Below are 24,686 nucleotides of genomic sequence, written 5' to 3' on the forward strand. Positions count from 1 at the left end.
TGACTTACCTGTGGTTTTCGCCAACCTCAAAGATTTTGTCCTCTCCCTGAAAGAAGGTGGTGAAGTGCACCAAAGACACAGCCATGTTTAGCGGGATCCGTGAGCTAGAGCCATGTGCTAGTGTTGTTGACGTTTCAAACATGTCGAAAGCAGCAAAGAGTTGTAGTCCACAAAGTGCTGTCACAAAAAGTCTACCCCTATCAAACTTCTACCTGCTAAATTGTAACATTCTTCACATGAAAGATTATATAAAAAATTCACAGACAACATATGTTCACATTCATGTCACAATTCAAACGGGACCAGAAAATAATAATTTTCTCCCATTAATGAAATTAATCCCATTTGCATTGACAGTTTTTCAACTTTGAGGTCCAGCGGGGTTTTACGGAGGGGACGGGACTTACCAGCTCTATAGGGATAACCACATCTTGGAGAGGATAGTGAAACAAAACCCATTCAAAACTGTGGGGGAGATTCACAAAGAGTGGACTGCAGCTGGAGTCAGTGCTTCAAGAACCACCACGCACAGACATATGCAAGACATGGGTTTCAGCTTCGCATTCCTGGTGTCAAGACACTCTTGAACAAGACACAGCATCAGAAGCGTCTCACCTGGGCTAAAGACAAAAAGGACTGTACTGTGGCTGAGTGGTCCAAAGTTATGTTCTCTAATGAAAGTAACTTTTGCATTTCCTTTGGAAACCAAGGTCCCAGAGTCTGGAGGAAGAGAGGAGAGGAACACGATCCTCGTTGCTTGAGTCCAGTGTAAAGTTTCCACAGTCAGTGATGGTTTGTGGGGCCATGTCATCTGCTGGTGTTGGTCCACTGTGTTTTCTGAGGTCCAAGGTCAACGCAGCCGTATACCAGGAAGTTTTAGAGCACTTCATGCTTCCTGCTGCTGATCAACTTTATGGAGATGCAGATTTCATTTTCCAACAGGATGTGGCACCAGCACACACTGCCAAAGCAGTACCTGATTTAAGGGCCATTGTATCCCTGTTCTTAATTGGCCAGCAAACTTGTCTTCTATGGGGTATTGTGAAGAGGAAGATGTGATATGCCAGACCCAAGAATGCAGAAGAGCTGAAGGCCACTATCAGAGACACCTGGTCTCTCATAACACCTGAGCAGTGCCACAGACTGATCGACTCCATGCCACACGGCATTGCTGCAGTCATTCAGACAAAAGAGCCACAACTAAGTATTGAGTGCTGTACATGCTCATACTTTTCATGCTCATACCTTTCAGTTGGCCAGCATTTCTAAAAATCCTTTCTTTGTATTGGTCTTAAGTAATATTCAAATTTTCTGAGATACTGAATTTGGGATTTTACGTAGTTGTCAGTTATAATCATCAAAATTAAAAGAAACATATTTGAAATATATCAGTCTGTGTGTAATGAATGAATATAATATACAAGTTTCACTTTTTGAATGATAGTTCACTGTTATATTGACAAAATGACAAAGCATTTTGACTATCATGATTGTAAACAATGACACAAGGACTTGTCATTCTGATGGCACTGATGTTCATTGATATTGTATTAAGGATATTGAGCAAGTTACAGGCTTTGTTTTTGTCTGGGTTTGTACCAATTGTTTTGAAAAATGCACTCACTGGTTTGCAAATCTTAAGAATTATTCAAGAAATGATATATATATATATATATATATATATATAGAGAGAGAGAGAGAGAGAGAGAGAGAGAGAGAGAGAGAGAGCAGTTATAGTCATACAAAAGAACAAAAAGTGTTTAAAAGAATCATGAATTAAGCTGGCACGTTTAAATGTTTGTTAACATATTTATTTGTTCTTACTTTGATTTTATAGCCCTAGCCCTAGCCCTAGCTGAGATCTGCTTCTGCTGCTCATACTGTGATCAGCCGCCCTTCCCCCACAGCACTCTCTGATCGCGCGCGCGCCCTTCCCCCACAGCACTGTCTCTGACTGACTCGCTGCAGATGAGATGCTTGCATATCAGCCCTGCTGTGGGTTTGCAGACTTCAATTGACTGTTTTGATTAATAAATGCTATTACAGTTTTTTTTCAATCGCTTACAAGCGCTTACCCATACTTTAGATACTTTTTCTAAATTCTTAACACAGACTCACACCTACAAAACACAATTGGCCAAATGGATAATTTTCTTCTCGAAAACACATTTTGTTAAATATATACTAAATCTTCATTTCAAAATAGAACACATCTTTCTGTCAACACACCAACTTTATAAAAACACCAACTCTCACCAAAATTTGTTTTCACCTCAAAAGGTACATGCAGTCAAAGTACACCAGGTTTCAAAATACTGGCTATTGTTGACATTACAAAAACTGCATAGACTTTTCAGTCTCAGTTTTACAGGTATTTGCATGCAAAACATGCAATTCACTGTTTTACACTAAATTTCTTGGTTAGGAACTGTATGTCCAAATGTACAGTAATGTTCACATTCAAAAGCATTCCAGTAAAAAGCTATTTTTTTCCTTTACTGTTTACTGCAGGAGGTACAGTAGAAACACGGTATGATAGAACAGAAAAGCTTTGAGAGTATTGCATACAGTGAACAGAATATCCATCTCACTGCTCCTGATCTTATGCCTGGCCCCCTTGCTCTTACTCTTCCTCGTCCATACATTACAGTGTTTGTCTTTTTCTGTTTCCAAAAATATCACTCTTCAAAGTCCTCCTTTTACTGTATTGTATAAGTGTCAATGTAATAGAAAAAAAAATAACCCCTGCGATTGAGTCTAAGCCAGATTGGAATCAGCTGTGGTTGGCCCAATTTACACAACATAAATCAGCTAAGATAAATTGTTTTTGAACTGATATCATTGCAGAAGCAGAGGTTTTTATACTGTATCTAAGGTTTGGAACATTGTTTTTGCTATTGTGGGATGTTGTGTGTTAACATTTGTAAATGCTACAAAAACGATCCATAATTTTGTTGGGAGGTATAGCTTGCCTGTTCAGAAAATGTAAGCATTGTGGAAATGTATTCAATGACTCCATATTGTGTGAAAACGACATGAAATGTGTGAATGGTATGGCCACAATAGAAAGATGCTTTGCTAATTGTGTTTAGAGTTTTGAAAATATGACAACTGCTTGGACAAATACTTGTTAGCGACTGAAAACAACTATAATAGAAAATAAGATGTCTGTTCAAGAGATCTAGGTTGCTCATTTAGACAGTTGTGAGCTCTTGTTTACAGCAGACCTGCACGTTTTGAATATTCATATTTGTAATCCTCTTAAAAGCTTTATGATGTGGTGTTATTTCAGAAAATTAAGTACACGTTGGGTACATTTTTTTTACAAACCAGTGCACTTACTGGTTTGGAAATCTTAAGAATGATTCAAGAAATTATATATCTATGTATCTCTCTCTCTCTCTCTCTCTATATATATATATTTATATATACAGAGAGAGTGAGAGAGAGAGAGAGAAAAGGTTATAGTCATACAAAAGAACAAAAGTGTTTAAAAGAATCATGAATTAAGCTGGCACGTTTAAATGTTTGTTTACAGATTTATTAGTTCTTACTTTGATTTTCAACTATAGCCCTAGCTGAGATCTGCTTCTGCTGCTCATACTGTGATCAGCCGCCCTTCCCCCACAGCACTCTCTGATCGCGCGCGCGCCCTTCCCCCACAGCACTGTCTCTGACTGACTCACTGCAGATGAGATGAATGAATGAACTAACAAAAGTCTTGTGAGCTCTAGTTTACAGCAGACCTGCACGTTTTGAATATTCTTATTTGTAATTCTCTTAAAAACTTTATGATGTGGTGTTATTTTATAAAAATAAGTGCACATCGGGTACTTTTTGCTCTTTTAAACCAGTGCATGTACGGACATGCGCACTGGTTCGTAGTTTGAGGTGGGTGCTCGGTTAAAAAGTGATCATGTGCTCTGTCCACTAGAAAGACTAACTTCATCACATTTTTTTTTTAAGTTTGAAGAAACAGTACTGTGGTTAAAACAAATATCATTGCCACCAGATAATTTTCTATTAGGCCAAATAAATGTAGTCACAATTTCAACGTGAAATCCAAATACGTAACTACGTCATTTACGCAAGTCAGCGACGGTGGTGTTTTCCCGGGAAATGCAGACACGTGACGATGGAACGCGCGAAACAGACGACAAACAACCCACCAGGAGGAAAGGTGAGATCAAGATTTCTCCTGAAAATGCACGATAACTAAATACATTGTGTAATATGAAATATAGTACGATGTATGTTTATTTTAGTGGTTTAATTATTTTTTGTAATAGGGTTTTATTTACTTCTCGATTGTATTTGAGTTTGCTTCTAAGCCTGTCTCATTTGATGATTTGTTGCAATAATGAAAACAAATTGTATATATAAAATTGACTATTAAATATAATTTTGTTATTTTTCATATAATAGTACTTTAGGTTCTACAAAGTAATCAAGACAACCGAGTCAGTGGTAGTTTAGTAAATCATTGTTTTTCTCAAAAGTGTTGTAAAATATCAACAGTAATTTGAAATAATTCATTCTCATTTTTTAATATCATTATTTTATATATTATATTTTATGTAATACATTATTACATTATTTGCCCCCGAATTGGTTTTTTAGTGGAATGTTTTATTTTAATAATTTATCTTCACTGAGATTTTTTTGCACAATGACCATGAATTGATACTTTATAATATTTGTATTTTGTTTCAAGCTCCAAAGCAGACAAAAAGCACATTAAAAATAGTCCATATAAATCTAGCTGGTTATTGACTGAAAATCTCCCATATACTTTAGCTCTTAAATCAAATATAGATTGACATCAGTTGTGGTTACAAGACACACAAGAACCAATGGTTTTTGGCATTAATGACATTTCCATTTTAAAAAAAAAAAATATAATATAAAGATTTGTTCCACAGAAAAACACAACACCGGTTTGGATATGAGGGTTAGTATGTTAATTATGTGTGTTTTTGGTGAACAATTCCAGTAAGATCAACAGGATTTTTTAAAATATGCTTGTTTATTTCATTCATCTTATATTTATTTGTATTTATTTTTTCCAGTCATTTCAAGAAAGAAAGTCGCCATGCTGGGAAATAAAAGACGTAGGAAACCTCTGCAGGATGCTGAGCATCACATTACCTGTAAAACTGACAAGCCTGGGCTTCGAGAGCAGTTCATCAGCAAATATAAAGGCAAGTATAAATGACTAAGCAGTTTAGTAACTAATAACTAGGGCTGGGGGATATGGCAAAAAAGTTATCACGATAATTGTTTTATATTAGTCAATATCGACATAATAAATGTCAAATCTTTATTTCTTTCAAGTTTAAAGGCAGATATTTGCTCCTAAGTGAAAATTGTAGAAACCAGAGCATTAATTGTGGTTTTAAACTACTCTTTATTGTCAGAACATATCATGACAAACACTTGCCAAACAGGTGAACATTTCACAAATCTGAGGTAGAACATTCAAACATTTGTTATTTTTCCTTAACAAAATAAATATATTTATTGGAAAATGTATTTCTTAGTTCCTGGATGTGCTAATGGGGGATATTGTTTCAAGTCTTGAAACAGGTTTGTGTTGCCTGACTTTGATGGCACGGATCTTCAGCACAGTTTACAGTGCAGGCAGCAATATTAATATTAGATATATTTTGTCTCAAAATGCATATTTGACAATGATTTGCAGCAGTATTAGATTCAGTTAGGAGCAGATTTACTATGTAAAATTTATGTTCATTAACAAAAACAGTAACATCTTTTAAAACGACCTCAATTTTATTTGGTAAAATGTAATATTCTGACTGTTTGAGTTTTATTAAAATTAACCATTGGTCATCCAGTATCATGCATTTAGATCATGATAACCACAAAACCAAATACTGTAACTATTCTATTAATCCTTTAATACATTGTCTACATTACAGTTTTTTTCAATCGCTAACAAGCGCTTAACCATACTTCAGATACTTTTTCTAAACTCTTAACACAGACTAACACCTACAAAACACAATTGGCCAAATGGATAATTTTTTTCTCAAAAACACATTTTGTTAAATTTATACTAAATCTTCATTTCAAAATAGAACACATCTTTCTCTGCACACACCAACTTTACCAAAACACTGGAAATCTGACTCAAAATTAAATTATTCTGTCAAAGAATAACACTTGTTTTCACCTCAAAAGGTACATGCAGTCAATCAAAGTACACCAGGTTTCAAAATACTGGATATTGTTGATATTACAAAAACTGGACTTTTCAGTCTCAGTTTTACAGGTATTTGCATGCAAAACATGCAATTCACTGTTTTACACTAAATTTCTTGGTTAGGAACTGTATGTCCAAATGTACAGTAATGTTCACATTCAAAAGCATTCCAGTAAAAAACTATTTTTCTGCAGGAGGTACTGTAGAAACACGGTATGATAGAACAGAAAAGGTTTGACAGTATTGCTTACAGTGAACAAAATATCCATGAAACACATAAGAGCATTCTGAACAAAAAAACAACAACAGCAAAAAGCCCAGATAAAAAAAGGAGGGGGGGGGGTAAAATAAAAACAATCTCTCACTGCTCCTGCTCCCCTCACTGCTCCTGCTCCCCTCACTGCTCCTCTCACTGCTCCTGCTCCCCTCACTGCTCCTCTCACTGCTCCTGCTCCTCTCACTGCTCCTTCTCCCGCTCCCCTCACTGCTCCTCTCACTGCTCCTGCTCCCGCTCCTCTCACTGCTCCTCTCACTGCTCCTGCTCCCCTCACTGCTCCTCTCACTGCTCCTGCTCCCCTCACTGCTCCTCTCACTGCTCCTGCTCCTCTCACTGCTCCCGCTCCTCTCACTGCTCCTCTCACTGCTCCTGCTCCCCTCACTGCTCCTCTCACTGCTCCTGCTCCTCTCACTGCTCCTGCTCCCGCTCCTCTCACTGCTCCTCTCACTGCTCCTGCTCCCCTCACTGCTCCTCTCACTGCTCCTGCTCCCGCTCCCCTCACTGCTCCGGCTCCTCTCACTGCTCCTGCACCTCTCACTGCATCTCTCACTGCTCCTGCTCCTCTCACTGCTCCTCTCACTGCATCTCTCACTGCATCTCTCACTGCTCCTGCTCCCGCTCCCCTCACTGCTCCCGCTCCTCTCACTGCATCTCTCACTGCTCCTCTCACTGCTCCTGCTCCTCTCACTGCTCCTCTCACTGCTCCTCTCACTGCTCCTGCTCCCCTCACTGCTCCTCTCACTGCTCCTGCTCCTCTCACTGCTCCTGCTCCCGCTCCTCTCACTGCTCCTCTCACTGCTCCTGCTCCCCTCACTGCTCCTCTCACTGCTCCTGCTCCCGCTCCCCTCACTGCTCCGGCTCCTCTCACTGCTCCGGCTCCTCTCACTGCATCTCTCACTGCTCCTGCTCCTCTCACTGCTCCTCTCACTGCATCTCTCACTGCATCTCTCACTGCTCCTGCTCCTCTCACTGTTCACTGCTCCTGCTCCTCTCACTGCATCTCTCACTGCTCCTCTCACTGCATCTCTCACTGCTCCTGCTCCTCTCACTGCTCCTCTCACTGTTCACTGCTCCTCTCACTGCTCCTCTCACTGCATCTCTCACTGCTCCTGCTCCTCTCACTGCATCTCTCACTGCATCTCTCACTGCTCCTGCTCCTCTCACTGCTCCTGCTTCTCTCACTGAATCTCTCACTGCATCTCTCACTGCTCCTGCTCCTCTCACTGTTCACTGCTCCTGCTCCTCTCACTGCATCTCTCACTGCTCCTCTCACTGCATCTCTCACTGCTCCTGCTCCTCTCACTGCTCCTCTCACTGTTCACTGCTCCTCTCACTGCTCCTCTCACTGCTCCTCTCACTGCATCTCTCACTGCTCCTGCTCCTCTCACTGCATCTCTCACTGCATCTCTCACTGCTCCTGCTCCTCTCACTGCTCCTGCTTCTCTCACTGAATCTCTCACTGCATCTCTCACTGCTCCTCTCACTGTTCAATGCTCCCGCTCCTCTCACTGCTCCTGCTCCTCTCACTGCTCCTCTCACTGCATCTCTCACTGCTCCTGCTCCTCTCACTGTTCACTGCTCCTGCTCCTCTCACTGGGCCCTTGCTCTTACTCTTCCTCGTCCATACATTAGTGTTTGTCTTTTTCTGTTTCTGTTTCCAAAAATATCACTCTTCAAAGTCCTCCTTTTAAGGCTGGTTCACACGGCAGGATAATTGGGCCGATTTTAGCCCCGATTCAGCCCTTCCGACAATCTTAGGATGCTCCGATTATCGTAAAATAATCTGATCAAATATTCCTGCCGTGTGTGGTGTGTTAAGACTAATCTCCTCTGCTCGGAAGAATGTCGGGACCGCTCCGATCTCAAATCGGGGATATCCAACATGTTGGATTTATTTTGCCCGATTTCTTCTCATGTGTGGTGTCCCCCGAGGACAAACAATCACGCAGCCTGTGGACTGTGGCGTGTAGCCAATCAGAACGCGAGGTGACGAGGCAGTGATAGTACCGGGAAACAAAATCAAAACAGCCGGCGTATATAATATAACAAATACAAATAAAGTCGATGGGCATAACTACATCCACAACTGCAGTCCACCAGAGTACATGGAAACTAATATATGAACGTTTATTTCAACGGTTATTAATCTGTGTAGTACGTAACAACATTTCTATGAGATAAAACAACAACTTATCTCCATATCATGATATAGCAAGTATAGTCCATGCTCGCGTCGTCTCCACCTCTTTGACCATCGCCTTTTCTTATTTTTCTTATGTTTTTTTCCCCGTTAAAAACAAAGCACAAACTATGGCCACTGCATCCTCTTCGTCCGCCATGATTGTTTACTCTAAAGTCACGTTTGATCTCGAGGGATTTTGCGAGATTTCCCGTCTGACCTGGGAATGCTCGGGAGTCAAATCGGTTCGTGTGTGATGTGTTGATATTGCCGTGTGGCTGCACACCACACACGGAGCGACCAAAACTGTTAGACCCGTGATTTTTTATCGCCGTGTGTGGGGTCTCTCAGGTATGGAAAATCTGCTGACAATTTTAAAATCGTCCCGTGTGAACCAGGCCTTACTGTATTGTATAAGTGTCAGTGTAATAGAAAAAAATAACCCCTGCAATTGAGTCTAAGCCAGATTGGAATCAGCTGTGGTTGGCCCAATTTACACAACATAAATCAGCTAAGATAAATCGTTTTTGAACTGATATCATTGCAGAAGCAGATTTTTTTATACTGTATCTAAGGTTTGGAACATTGTTTTTGCTATTGTGGGATGTTGTGTGTTAACATTTGTAAATGCTACAAAAACGATCCATAATTTTGTTGGGAGGTATAGCTTGTCTGTTCAGAAAATGTAAGCATTGTGGAAATGTGTTCAATGACTCCATATTGTGTAAAAACGACATGAAATGTGTGAATGGTATGGCCACAATAGACAGATGCTGTGCTAATTGTGTTTAGAGTTTTGAAAATATGACAACTGCTTGGACAAATACTTGTTTGCGACTGAAAACAACTGTAATAATATAAAACAATCCAATATGTATATCCCACATTTCATGGTGCAGTTAATATTATTAGGCTAACGTTACAGTAAATCCGTAGTAAATGGTGGGAATTTGTAGACAAAGAAGCCTTCTGACTGACCACAGTGTTTCTCCTGTTTGTCAGCATGGTTTAATCGGCCTTTAAACTGGTTTAAATCACTGAAACGTGTGTTCTTGGCTGAAGTCAAGCGCTTCTCACTGGATCTGATGACAGAGACCGATCAGAGTAAACTCATCTGCTCTAGTGAGCTCGCGAGTCATGCTGCGCTGCCGTTTGGACTTTGAGCCGAGCGGATAAACGGTCCGTGTGGCGCGCGGGTCAAATGAGTTCGGTTCCGCTTTTGGTGCATAAACATTATCGAACATTTATCGAACTCTGGATATCGTTTTATCGAGAAATTATATCATGATAATTATCATTATCATTTTATCGCCCAGCATTCAGTCCAGATGTGCAGTCCAGATTCCTGAATAGAGTTCTGCTGGCATGAGCCCTAACTGTACGTACACACAGCCGCCGACTTGAGCTGCAAAGAAGCTTTGGCCGCCCTGTCAAGGACGCTTGTCAAAAAGTACGGGGAAGCTTGTTGACGCTTTGGCCGCTCTGACATAGCATGGAGAAGAGAAGTGTCACAACATAAAATGTAATAAACAGAAAAAACAAGCAATACACTGAAGAAACCTTTTATAATGACAGAATTATTATAACCGTTTTGGTCACATTTGTTTGGGAAGAAAAGAATAATTAGCTATTATTGTTATATTAATATTATATTTACTTTAATGTAATTGGTCAAATTGGTGTTACCGTGAGCAAATTAATTGCATTCCCGCTTAAAACGAGCGCTCGTAAATATTTCAAATAAGTTGAGCTCATTCTCAAATGTGTATCACTGTCGGATAATCGTGAAGTTGTTGTGTTTGGTGCTGCTTGAGAAGACATCGGACTCGGAGATTTTGGGTTCATGAAACCCTCCAGGGCCGTTATCAATTCAGAGAGTATCACCGGCTGGTGCAGCAGCTGCGGCTCGATGACGAGAGGTACGTCCAGCGGAACTTCAGGCTGGACACAGTTTGATAGCGTGTTGATAGAACTAATGTTTTGGTAGGAACGAAAGTTTACATCGTATGTTTCTCCCGAATCAGCCAGCGCGAAGGACGTCTATATTCCGATTGGTTGCTGGCGTTTTGCTGCTGCTTGCCGCTGAACATAGCTCATTACCATAAAGTTGAGCTACTTCAACTTTCAGATTGACGCTCTAGTCGCTCAAAACGCCATGCCAAGGAATTTGATGCTCCTTGCAGCTGAGAGAAGCCAGCTTCCATTGAAAATGAATGACTTCCGGTAACTTTGGAAGCTCAAGTCGGCGGAGGTGTGTACGTCGTACAGTAAAACAAAGCAGTTGCATTTTTGCACTTCTGGTTCCATCAACCCAAAGTCAATGTTTATTTGCACATACATAACCCAATTATGCATAATAAGCCAACAGTTCTGGTGGTCATGTAAACGCAGACTAAGGTAATCATAAACGGCATAAGCATAAACCAATCGACACAGCTAGATTTTGTCTATGTTGTTCCAAACCCGTAAAACCTTCGTTCATCTTCGGAACACAGATTAAGATATTTTTGATGAAATCTGAGAGCTGGATCACTCCTCCATAGGCTTCCAAGGGACTGAAACTTGTTGGCCCAGAAAAGTTATAAAAGAGATCGTTAATATAGTCCAAGTGACTACAGTGGCTCAGTCTTAAGTATATCAAGCGACGAGAATACTTTTTGTGTGCAAAAAACAACAAAAATAATGACTTTATTCCACTATTCATTTCCTTCTCTTTGGGCCACGAGTGTTTTCACGTAGTAAAACTGCGCAGTGGGTCTGTGTTAAACGTCACCACGTAGGCTCACTATTGGCCGACGCTGGTCATGTGTGTGATGCGTGTGACGTGCAACACAGACGCACTGCACAGTTTTACTACGTGAACTCACTCGAGGCCTAGAGAGAAGGAAATGAATAGTGGAATAAAGTCGTTATTTTTATTTATTTTTGCGCACAAAAAGTATTCTCGTCGCTTGATAAACTTAAGACTGAGCCACTGTAGTCACTTGGACTATATTAATGATCTCTTTAATAACTTTTCTGGGCCAACAAGTTTCAGTCCTTTGGAAGCCTATGGAGGAGTGATCCAGCTCTCAGATTTCATCAAAAATATCTTAATTTGTGTTCTGAAGATGAACGAAGGTTTACGGGTTTGGAACAACATGAGGGTGAGTAATTACTGAAAGAAATTTCATTTTTGGGTAAACTATCCCTTTAACCTGTGTTCTGTGGCTTATTGAAGTGAGCATGTGTGATGTGTGACAGGAAAGTGTCCTTATTGTGGATTTAAGCACATCCAGAGAGAGCAAGCGTTTTCTCTACCCAAGAAACTCTTAAAATGTGTTCTCATCTCATGCAGAGGTGGTACAGTCAAAATCCTGCATCCGATACTGGATGAGAGGAGAATATGAGTCTGTAAGATTCCCACTGATATTCTGGAATACTCTTGGGCTTTATTTAACATCACAAGTGACATGACATATGAAGTACACAAAGTCAGATACACATATGGTTTGCTTTTGACGTCATTAACCTGATTTACTTATAAAGGCACACAATCAGTCAAACATACATTACAAGAATGTAGAAACATTATATATATTACACAAGGATATGGATTTTCTATAGGGTTCTAAAATCCTATAAGGTTTTTGTGGAGGGAACTAGGTGAGGTGAACTACCGGGTTGCCCTTCAAAAATACGTCATCACTGCGGCACTCTGTTCTAAACAATATATAGCCATGATCATATTGTTTGTGTAAGAAAATATGTAATTTTAACTGTATAATTTTAAGAATTAAAAGTATGAAAGGCAAAGCATGCTTTGAGATTAGCCTGGCTGACTATTTTCCTTCAGTAATTTCCCTTCTACATCATATAATGTACATCATATGGTAGAGAACTTTTAGTAAGAATCAAAATAATATTTGACATTAAAGAAACTGAAGCTAATGTATTTCTCCTCTTCAGGGCGTGGAGTTTTCACCACTGGAGCTTTTTTCAGAGGTGATTTTGTTCTTGAATACAGAGGTGAACTTTTGAGTTCACAGGAGAGTCTGGACCGAACTGAACACTACACTGAAGCTGAGAACACGTTCCTGTTTGATTTTCAGTGGCATGGCAAATATTGGTGGTGAGTACAGAACTGTTAGATTGATGTAGTAGGTATGCTAAAATATCTGGAACTGTAAGATACTTAGTTCATGCCTGTAGTTCTGTTCGCTCGTTTCTTTTGGTCCGGATACGCTTAGTGTTCAGATTGGCATTTCTATCGTTGAACCTAAGTTATGATTGACCAGTCTGTCCTTTTTAGGGTCACATATTCCTGTTTTTGGTTTATTTACATGTCTCTGGTCCATGTTATGTTCATATTTCATTTGAACTGCACCAGAGTTCATTTGGAAGCCAACTGAAACCCTTCCTTTCAGCGTCTCGGTCCGCTTGTTTGGTCGCACCAGGTTTCAAATAGCAGCTTTCACATTTATTCAGATGAACCACATTAACAGTCTAAAAAAACATGCCAGATGTGAACACACCCTAATACTTCAAATTCACCATGAACTGACATAGAGTACGGAGTGTAGTTTCTTTGAGTCATCAAAAAAAATTCCCCCTGTATTCCCTAAAGAGAACAACATGGTAACTTTTAGATGCTTTTATCTGAGAGCTGTACATTACCATACATTGCAGTACACTATCATATAGATCAGTGGTTCTGAGACCCTCCTCTGCAGGTTCTGTAGGTCTCCTTCACCTGATGCACTCAGATGAGTTCATAGAGCCATGTTCTGATGAAGAACTCCTCATCTCAATCAGGTGGATTAAAACACCAGACATACAGCATATGCAGAGCGGTGGGTTCCCAGGACTGGGGTTCAGAACCACTTGTAAAAATAACTGTACATGTTTAGCATATATACTAAGATTATAAGTATTGAGTGTTCATTTTATGTTTTTATAGCATGGATGCATCTAAAGAAGACTCGTCTTTGGGAAGACTTGCAAACGATGAGACCAGAAATCCTACTTGCAAAATGAGAACCGTTGAAGTGAGCAGAAAACCTCACCTGTGTCTGTTTGCTGTACGAGACATTCTACCAGGAGAGGAAATCACTTACAATTATGGAGACTCAGATTGGCCATGGCGAGTCAAGGTACTATCAATAAAATGCTAAAGAGATTGATCAGTAATTCATGATAATTTTTTACTCTAATTCTGATTAGTTACCATGTGATTGTGGTCTCATATTTCTCAAGCCTTTGAATAAAGCATCAGCAGAATCCACTGATAAAAAGCCAGCCAGCAGTTTGCGCCTGCATAAATCCGTAAGTCCACTTTAAAACATCTGTATCATTATTCTATATTATTGACTCTCTCAGCATAGAGTTGTGTGTGGAATGATATATAAAGTATAGGACAGCTAGAGGAATGAACATTAACAAGTTTTTTTGTCCTTTACAAATATTCTGATATTTTGATATTCACTGGTTTCTTTTCTGACATCTAGCCCCATTGTGCAGCTTCTGTTTCCTCTCCTGAACTGGACAAGGTAAACAGCAATGGTCCTCATAAGCAGTCAGGCAAAGCAAGAACATCAAGGAATAAAACGGTAACCATCTTAAACATGCAGCAACTATCTACTGATGTTTACTGCCAGCTAGTTAAAAATGCAATAAGTGATTTCTGAGAAACACTTAGTATTTGAAATCGACACCCAAACAAACACACCCCTCCCTTCATTGCTCCGCCCCCAAAATAATGAACACGCAGCACAGTCAACCACTATTAGCTGGTGCTCAGGTGTTCAAATAGAAAATATCTTTATTGCTGGCAAACCATAGAATGGTTTGGTTTTAGTTGATTTGTAGTTGCATATCGACTTCATCCAGCACCCGTGTCATTTGAAATGTATTTATCTACTCACAATTAAAAAAAACAAACAAGAAATTATTTAACGCTGCAGTCCTAGTTTTTCGTCTTTGTCGCCATTTCTGTTCGAAATCTGCAATTGCAGTCATTCGTGGAACTATCAACTTTACATGGGTTGTGCTTTAACACGGCACAGCGCGAATGAATCCTATGTTTTGAGGAGAATGCGCTGCTGTCAATCACATCGCGTCGGTGTGGATACTGTCATTTGCAATGACAGATTATACTTTTTGGAAGTATGAGTCATGACCAACAGAAGAATGTTCACCGGAAAATGACACTGGAACAAGTAACATCCACTTTTGTTCTGACCAACTAAGGGTAAAAAAAGCTTTGCAGTGAATCGCGCTGATGAAAGGTGGGGTATGTGATTTGCAAAATGGCCGGCAGATTTTAAAATTACACAACTCAAATGGCCTTACCTTCTTTCCTTTGACTCCACCCATTCGAAGAACATGGACACGATGGGGAGGGGGTATGGTACGACCGTTTGATTGACACAGTTACTGTCTAATGATTCTAGGTAGTTTTGGAAATGATTGGCTGGAGTTTTTCCGAGTCCTGCCCATTCCACAGATGATTAAATTGCCTAATTCTCATTTCAGTGCTTCTAACTCAGTGGCTGTAAGTGGGTTAGGAATAGGATTTCAAGTGATTTTGAAAAAATGGACAAAAAAGACAATTACATACCCCACCTTTAAATCTAACAATCGCTTATCAATTATCATATCACATCAAACCGTGCAAACTATACTTTGTTCTCAAATTGTTAATGTTAACAACATCAGCATTGTGTGACTACATTTAAGGCCCTTCAGATATTTATCCTTGTTTTCGTGTGGGCCAGGCGGCCAGTCTCTTTTTTTCTGTAGCCACTCCAAAGTCCAAGTCTTTTGCATTTTACAACGGGTGAATCTCAGTTGTCACTGGTGATTGAAATGGATATAAATCTCCACCTCCAACATCCTCACACGCAATATATCCAATAAGCCGAAAATCCTTCTCTATGTGTACAGAAGTGACGTAATGACGCAAAAAATGCTTGAAATTCACGCGGAAATACACCAGTACCACTGGAATTAAAAATATTATTACAAGCTTACTGTTTTGAATCAAGCTAAGGCAAGCAGATAGGAAATCTGGAAATTAATTATGTAGTGAACTAATCCTTTAACTAGTTATTGGTTCAGTGTTTTAATGTCTGAACCAATGTAACTATTAATGTGACTTTTGTCACAATTTGAATGTAAAGTTTGTATAAATGTTTGGTTAGAGTTTTTTATTTTATTAATGATCTTTGCTTTGAAATGTGCAAAACATGTTTGTTTATTTTTTGATCACCCTTACAGTGTGTTTGTTCTTGTCTTATATGGATGCCACAGTTTTCAATATTGTTAAAGTACATTTTATTCTTGTTTAAGCTAAATTCCTCTTATTACATCTGCAGAAGCAGTTCCGATCAAGACTGTTACAGTCATCCTCAGTCGCATCCACATCTGATGCACCCTCTTCATCGGCACCCTGTGCTTTGTTCACCTCTATAATGGCCTTATCAACCTCATGCCGTCCTGCCCTGTCCTCATCACCGTCAACACCACCTGCGCCACCCACGTCACCTTCAACCTCGCCTGTGCAGCCCTCATCACCTTCTCATGCGCAGCCCTCATCATCCTCGCCTGCGCAGCCTTCATCACCTTCTCATGTGCAGCCCTCATCGCCTTCTCATGTGCAGCCCTCATCATCCTCATCCTCGCCTGCGCAGCCCTCATCACCTTCTCATGTGCAGCCCTCATCATCCTCATCCTCGCCTGCGCAGCCCTCATCACCTTCTCATGTGCAGCCCTCATCATCCTCATCCTCGCCTGCGCAGCCCTCATCACCTTCTCATGTGCAGCCCTCATCACCTTCTCATGTGCAGCCCTCATCATCCTCATCCTCGCCTGCGCAGCCCTCATCACCTTCTCATGTGCAGCCCTCATCATCCTCATCCTCGCCTGCGCAGCCCTCATCACCTTCTCATGTGCAGCCCTCATCATCCTCATCCTCGCCTGCGCAGCCCTCATCACCTTCTCATGTGCAGCCCTCATCATCCTCATCCTCGCCTGCGCAGCCCTCATCACCTTCTCATGTGCAGCCCTCATCACCTTCTCATGTGCAGCCCTCATCATCCTCATCCTCGCCTGCGCAGCCCTCATCACCTTCTCATGTGCAGCCCTCATCATCCTCATCCTCGCCTGCGCAGCCCTCATCACCTTCTCATGTGCAGCCCTCATCACCTTCTCATGTGCAGCCCTCATCATCCTCATCCTCGCCTGCGCAGCCCTCATCACCTTCTCATGTGCAGCCCTCATCATCCTCATCCTCGCCTGCGCAGCCCTCATCACCTTCTCATGTGCAGCCCTCATCATCCTCATCCTCGCCTGCGCAGCCCTCATCACCTTCTCATGTGCAGCCCTCATCACCTTCTCATGTGCAGCCCTCATCATCCTCATCCTCGCCTGCGCAGCCCTCATCACCTTCTCATGTGCAGCCCTCATCACCTTCTCATGTGCAGCCCTCATCACCTTCTCATGTGCAGCCCTCATCATCCTCATCCTCGCCTGCGCAGCCCTCATCACCTTCTCATGTGCAGCCCTCATCATCCTCATCCTCGCCTGCGCAGCCCTCATCACCTTCTCATGTGCAGCCCTCATCACCTTCTCATGTGCAGCCCTCATCATCCTCATCCTCGCCTGCGCAGCCCTCATCACCTTCTCATGTGCAGCCCTCATCATCCTCATCCTCGCCTGCGCAGCCCTCATCACCTTCTCATGTGCAGCCCTCATCACCTTCTCATGTGCAGCCCTCATCATCCTCATCCTCGCCTGCGCAGCCCTCATCACCTTCTCATGTGCAGCCCTCATCACCTTCTCATGTGCAGCCCTCATCACCTTCTCATGTGCAGCCCTCATCATCCTCATCCTCGCCTGCGCAGCCCTCATCACCTTCTCATGTGCAGCCCTCATCATCCTCATCCTCGCCTGCGCAGCCCTCATCACCTTCTCATGTGCAGCCCTCATCACCTTCTCATGTGCAGCCCTCATCATCCTCATCCTCGCCTGCGCAGCCCTCATCACCTTCTCATGTGCAGCCCTCATCATCCTCATCCTCGCCTGCGCAGCCCTCATCACCTTCTCATGTGCAGCCCTCATCATCCTCATCCTCGCCTGCGCAGCCCTCATCACCTTCTCATGTGCAGCCCTCATCACCTTCTCATGTGCAGCCCTCATCATCCTCATCCTCGCCTGCGCAGCCCTCATCACCTTCTCATGTGCAGCCCTCATCACCTTCTCATGTGCAGCCCTCATCACCTTCTCATGTGCAGCCCTCATCATCCTCATCCTCGCCTGCGCAGCCCTCATCACCTTCTCATGTGCAGCCCTCATCATCCTCATCCTCGCCTGCGCAGCCCTCATCACCTTCTCATGTGCAGCCCTCATCACCTTCTCATGTGCAGCCCTCATCATCCTCATCCTCGCCTGCGCAGCCCTCATCACCTTCTCATGTGCAGCCCTCATCACCTTCTCATGTGCAGCCCTCATCACCTTCTCATGTGCAGCCCTCATCATCCTCATCCTCGCCTGCGCAGCCCTCATCACCTTCTCATGTGCAGCCCTCATCATCCTCATCCTCGCCTGCGCAGCCCTCATCACCTTCTCATGTGCAGCCCTCATCACCTTCTCATGTGCAGCCCTCATCATCCTCATCCTCGCCTGCGCAGCCCTCATCACCTTCTCATGTGCAGCCCTCATCGCCTTCTCATGTGCAGCCCTCATCATCCTCATCTTCTCCTGCTCCACCCTTATCTTCACCTTGTGCTGCATCAACACCTGTGGTTCACTCATCACAGGCGTCTGAGACCCTCTCATTAAGGAAGGTGGGTAGATTCATTTTTGGACTGGTAAATCTTACAATAAATTATATGAAATAAAATATTATTTATATTTGTTTGTATTTCCCCTCTTCCAGATATCCTCTTTAAGGCCAACAAGAAAAAGACAGGTATGTCACTTGCCATGTGATCATTTATACGCTCAATATTTTTTGCATAATTATGGCTTTGCTTGCCAGTATCGGCAAATGATGAAACGTAATGTTACATGATCCACTACCATACCCACTATGCCCAAATACTACCTGTTCTATTAGATTCTGCCAGTGGTGTACTCGTGTGATCACTAAAATATATAATTGAAAAAAAAAAAAAACATTTTGTACTATTTGAGTAAGTGTTAAATTCTCTCATTTAGTATTCAGGAAGTGCCGTCTGTGATACAGACTACAGCGATGTCACAGACTACAGCGATGTTGACTATATACCAAAAATCAGCTCAGATGATTCGGATGGTAGTTCTTCTGGACATGACATGGTCAAAAGTGCTTTGATACATCCAACATCTCCCAAAGAGGCAGGTAGTTTATCTGATCAATGTATGACCGCACCATCACCTAAAAAGATGAAATGCCAATCTAAAGAGACAAACACCTCGTCTGGTGATAAGACTTTTATTCAGTCAATGCCATCACCTAAGCAGGAACGCAAGACGTACAACAAAAAGCAGTATTGCCTTTATTGCTCTAAGCCATATTCAAAAATGGCCAGACACCTTGAATTTGTCCATCGCAACGAAGTGGGGGTTGTAAAGGCAGTAGCATTTCCAAAACATTCCAAAGAAAGACGAGTCCAGTTAAACCTCCTTAGAAAAAGGGGCAACTTTGCCCACAACACCGATGTGGTGAGACAAGGACATGGGGAGATGATTGCCTGCTACCGTCCAAAAAATAGTCAAAGAGCCAATGAATTTATTCACTGCATTTACTGCCAAGGGCTTTATAACAAGCGTAGCCTTTGGAAACATATCAAAAACTGTCCCCTGAAACCAAAAAATGAGGATGCCCAGGGCAGGAAAAGAGTTCGATCCCTGTGTGCTCTAAACACACCAGTGGGCTTAGAAGTGAGCAAAGGATTCAAGAAAGTACTCTCCTTTATGAACTATGATGAAGTTTCGCGTGTAGTTCATACTGACAGATGCATCATGCAGCTGGGGGAGCACATGTTCAACAGGATGGGGTCTGATGTGACCAAACATGACTACATCAGACAGAAGATGAGAGAAGTAGGCAGACTTCTTCTTGAAGCAAGGAAGATTACCCCACTGAGAACAATGGTAGACTTCATCATACCAACTAACTTCAAACATGTCATAGCAGCTGTTAAAGTTGTATCTGGCTATGATGAAGAGAAAAACTCCTACCGCATTCCTTCTTTAGCTCTCAAACTTGGGCATTCTTTAAACAAGATATCTAGCATTGTTGAGAGCAATGCCATGATGTATGGAGATCATGAGCGTGCTGAGTGTGCCCGAGACTTCAGGAAAATACACCAGGCAAGGTGGAATGAGTACATTTCTGCTGGTGCTATAACTACATTGAAAGAAGCCAAGTGGAACACACCACAGATCATTCCTTTCACTCAGGATGTCAAAGTCCTGCACACACATCTTGAAAAGAAACACAATGAGCTCCTAAGTAAGCTCAGATCTTGCCCTTCTGCTGACAGCTACGCTGCTCTAGCCAAGGTCACGCTGTCCCAGGTCATCCTGTTCAACCGAAGGAGAGAAGGTGAGGTATCCCGGATGCTTTTGTCAGCTTTTAAAAGCAGGGATTCTTCTGAGCTACACGAAGACATTGCCATCTGTCTGTCTGAGTTTGAGAGGAAGCTGTGTCTGCACTTCTCAAGAGTTGAGATCCGTGGTAAACGAGGGAGAAAGGTTCCTGTGCTCCTCAAGCCTTCCATGGTTTCTGCCATGGAGCTGCTTGTTGAAACGCGTGAGCTTTGTGGTGTTCCAGCAGAGAATCCCTTTATGTTTGCTAGATGTGGAGCAATGTCTGCCTACAGAGGAGGAGAGTGCATCAACAAAGCTGCTTGCGAATGTGGCATAAAGAACCCTGATGCACTGTCATCAACTAGGCTTAGGAAACACATAGCAACCATGTCTAAAATTCTTAACCTTAATGAGAATGAAGCAGACCAACTGGCTGATTTCCTTGGTCACGATATCCGAATCCACAGACAGTATTATCGGTTACCAGAGGGAACACTGCAGCTGGCAAAAATGAGTAAAGTCCTAATGGCCATGGAGAAAGGAACACTGTCTGACTACAAAGGAAAGAAACTTGATGACATTGAAATCGACCCAAATGGTATGAGTATACATGCTCTGTGTGTATCTGTGCTGTACATATTTACAAAACAATGTATATATTCATGTCACAGATACTAGGTATAAGCAATAAAGTGTTCATTTTTCGTTAATTAATTATTAAGAGCAACTTGAGGCCCAAGGTGATTCCATGTCAAGTGATGAGGAGGATTCCAGTGACCTATCTCAGACGACAGCACCAGCACCAGTACAGACTGATCAACCTGTTCAATCTGAACAAGCTGTTTCACAGGAGGATCAAGGTAAGAAAAATCTCTACATTGCACAAACAATCAGTAATCAAATAAAACAGTAATCAAATAAACATGAATTAGCTCCATGCAGCAATATCCAGACAAATTAAAAAAAAATTATGCATTGGGAACACAGTCTTGATTTGCTCTTTACTCACCGATTTAGTTGTAATGAGAATGTGTAATGAGAATTTACTTTTTAATTATTTCATAGGTTCTTCAAATGCTCCAAAAAAGAAATGGGAGGACAGTGAGGTAAAAGCAGTAGAGAGACACATGATGAGTTTCATCAAGACATGCAAAGTTCCTGGTAAGCAAGACTGTGAAAGATGCATTCACGCAGAGCCAGAAGCTTTGAAGCAGCGAACATGGACTGGTGTGAAAAATTATGTGCGGAACAGGATCACGACTCTTAAAAGAAAGGGTGGTTTGTAGGAAGGCACAAACACTTCAGCACTTTGCACATTATGCTCTTTTTGTAGGAAATGGAGCTAAATTAAAAGAAATGAGGATAAAGGTGTAGAAATATTTTGTGGATGGAATGAAACAGAATATAAAGTGAAAAGTTAGAGTATAAGAAGGTTAATGAAGAAGTAGAGGATAGTAAGAGTCAATTTTCTTTGTTCAGTTACAATATAGTTGGATGAAATGTCATGTTAAACTTTTTGATATTTCTGTCATAGAGGGAGGAGAGAATGTAAAGATGATAAAAAAGGGAAGAGTGAATAGCTGTGCTGGACATGGGCTGTGGCTGGATGTAACCGATTGGTGAGAGTTAATGTGTGCAGACGAGAGAAGCTGAAAACTGAGATGTGATGTCAGACACTTTCTGCTTCCTGTAGTGATGCAGAGCCAGAAGCTTTGAAGCAGGGAACATGGACTGGTGTGAAAAATTATGTGCGGAACAGGATCACGACTCCTAAAAGAAAGGGTGGTTTGTAGGGAGGCACAAACACTTCAACACTTTGCACATTATGCTCTTTTCGTAAGAAATGGAGCTAAATTAAAAGAAATTAAGATAAAGGTGTAGACATTAAAATTAAGAGACGCTCGCGCTGTTTGCATACTTTACCACAGCTGAAGTAGAAAAAATGCATTATTTTCCAAATACACAGATATTTCGGAGACATTTTCATTCAATACATGCACTGCTTGATACAGTGTCTGTTTGTACAAGAATAAAGTTCAACATAAGCCTAAATACCAACGTAAAGAGGGAGGAGAGAATGTAAAGGGGACGTAAAGAGGTAGGAGAGAATGTAAAGGGGACGTAAAGAGGTAGTAGAAAATGTAAAGGGGACGTAAAGTGGGAGGAGAGAATGTAAAGGGGACGTAAAGAGGGAGGAGAGAATGTAAAGGGGACGTAAAGTGGGAGGAGAGAATGTAAAGGGGACGTAAAGAGGGAGGAGAGAATGTAAAGGGGACGTAAAGTGGGAGGAGAGAATGTAAAGGGGACGTAAAGAGGGAGGAGAGAATGTAAAGGGGACGTAAAGTGGGAGGAGAGAATGTAAAGGGGACGTAAAGAGGTAGGAGAGAATGTAAAGGGGACGTAAAGTGGGAGGAGAGAATGTAAAGGGGACGTAAAGAGGGAGGAGAGAATGTAAAGGGGACGTAAAGAGGGAGGAGAGAATGTAACGGGGACGTAAAGTGGGAGGAGAGAATGTAACGGGGACGTAAAGAGGGAGGAGAGAATGTAAAGGGGACGTAAAGTGGGAGGAGAGAATGTAAAGGGAACGTAAAGAGGGAGGAGAGAATGTAAAGGGGACGTAAAGAGGGAGGAGAGAATGTAAAGGGGACGTAAAGTGGGAGGAGAGAATGTAACGGGGACGTAAAGAGGGAGGAGAGAATGTAAAGGGGACGTAAAGTGGGAGGAGAGAATGTAACGGGGACGTAATGAGGGAGGAGAGAATGTAAAGGGAACGTAAAGGACGTAAAGTAGGAGAGCATGTAAAGGGGACGTAAAGAGGGAGGGGAGAATGTAAAGGGGACGTAAAGAGGGAGGAGAGAATGTAAAGGGGACGTAAAGGACGTAAAGTAGGAGAGCATGTAAAGGGGACGTAAAGAGGGAGGAGAGAATGTAACGGGGACGTAATGAGGGAGGAGAGAATGTAAAGGGAACGTAAAGGACGTAAAGTAGGAGAGCATGTAAAGGGGACGTAAAGAGGGAGGAGAGAATGTAAAGGGGACGTAAAGAGGGAGGGGAGAATGTAAAGGGGACGTAAAGAGGGAGGGGAGAATGTAAAGGGGATGTAAAGAGGGAGGGGAGAATTTAAAGGAGACGAAAGAGGGAGGGGAGAATGCAAAGGGAACGTAAAGAGGGAGGAGAGCATGTAAAGGGAACGTAAAGAGGGAGGAGAGCATGTAAAGGGGACGTAAAGAGGGAGGAGAGAATGTAAAGGGGACGTAAAGAGGGAGGAGAGCATGTAAAGAGGGAGGAGAGAATGTAAAGGGGACGTAAAGAGGGAGGAGAGCATGTAAAGAGGGAGGAGAGCATGTAAAGAGGGAGGAGAGCATGTAAAGGGTACGTAAAGAGGGAGGAGAGACAGCGACGCCCTTGCTGTGCCATAAGGCAACAGAGTACAACTAGAGTGATTGGAGAGCAGGACTCAGATAGAGCAGATTCTCTAGAGCGACTCACGAGCTCTGATGATGACACAGCTAATCCACGATTGGCAGAGTACACTGCTTGACAATGATCACGTGTGTTTCATGTCTCTTCTCACACCTTCAGTTCCACTAAGGATCACATCTGTTCTTTATAACAGTAAAAGCTCTTTTCACATAGTTGCGATAAATGTTTATCAAAATAAAACAAATAAAACAATGTAGACCCCACTTCACTGGTATTTAGGCTTATTTTGAACTTTATTCTTGTACAAACATTAGTGCATGTATTGAATGAAAATGTCTCTGAAATATCTGTATTTGGAAAATAATGCGTTTATTCCACTTCAGCTGTGGTAAAGTATGCAAACTTAGCCTGAGCATCACTACAGGAAGCAGAAAGTGTCTGACATCACATCTCAGTTTTCAGCTTCTCTCGTCTGCACACGGCAACTCTCACCAATCGGTAACATCCAGCCACAGCCCATGTCCAGCACAGCTAATATAAGGGAGGAATAGAGGCAGTAAATGTAAAGAGGATAAAGAGAGGGAGGAGTAAAGCGGGTAAAAAGAGTGAGGAGTAGAGTTAAATAGGATAGAGAGGGAGGAGTAAAGAGGGTAAAAAGAGGGAGGAGTAGAGTTAAAGAGGGAGGAAGTAAAGGAGGAAGTAGAGAGATTTTGAAGAAGGGTGGATGGAGGAAGTACAGAGGATAGTTGGGCACTGAGAATCATTCCCACCTCCAAGTTAATTGATTTTTCATTGTTGTTCTTTAAAAAAAAAAATTTTTTTGAAGTTCTGTCATTAACTGCAATGTGCACTTTCAACACAATGTGTCCAAGACTGTTAATATTAAAGAGTCATTTAATCGGAGTGTGTGTGTCACTCGAGTCCCCAAAGAGTCATTTAATCGGAGTGTGTGTGTCACTCGAGTCCCCAAAGAGTCATTTAATCGGAGTGTGTGTGTCACTCGAGTCCCCAAAGAGTCATTTAATTGGAGT

General features: G+C 42.0%; 1 protein-coding gene across 1 annotated transcript; it reads left to right on the forward strand.

Moving 5' to 3' along the window:
* The first annotated feature begins 4,135 nt into the window (after window positions 1-4,135).
* LOC127934155 (uncharacterized) lies at window positions 4,136-23,078 on the forward strand. Its single transcript, XM_052531338.1, has 6 exons — window positions 4,136-4,180; window positions 18,396-18,503; window positions 18,877-20,830; window positions 20,955-21,092; window positions 21,298-22,361; window positions 22,424-23,078. The coding sequence occupies exons 1-5, from the start codon at window positions 4,136-4,138 to the stop codon at window positions 21,516-21,518; spliced, it is 2,466 nt and encodes an 821-aa protein (XP_052387298.1). The 3' UTR covers window positions 21,519-22,361; window positions 22,424-23,078.
* The last annotated feature ends 1,608 nt before the right edge of the window (window positions 23,079-24,686 follow it).

Source organism: Carassius gibelio, chromosome A18, assembly GCF_023724105.1.
Source record: "Carassius gibelio isolate Cgi1373 ecotype wild population from Czech Republic chromosome A18, carGib1.2-hapl.c, whole genome shotgun sequence".
Taxonomy (NCBI): domain Eukaryota; kingdom Metazoa; phylum Chordata; class Actinopteri; order Cypriniformes; family Cyprinidae; genus Carassius; species Carassius gibelio.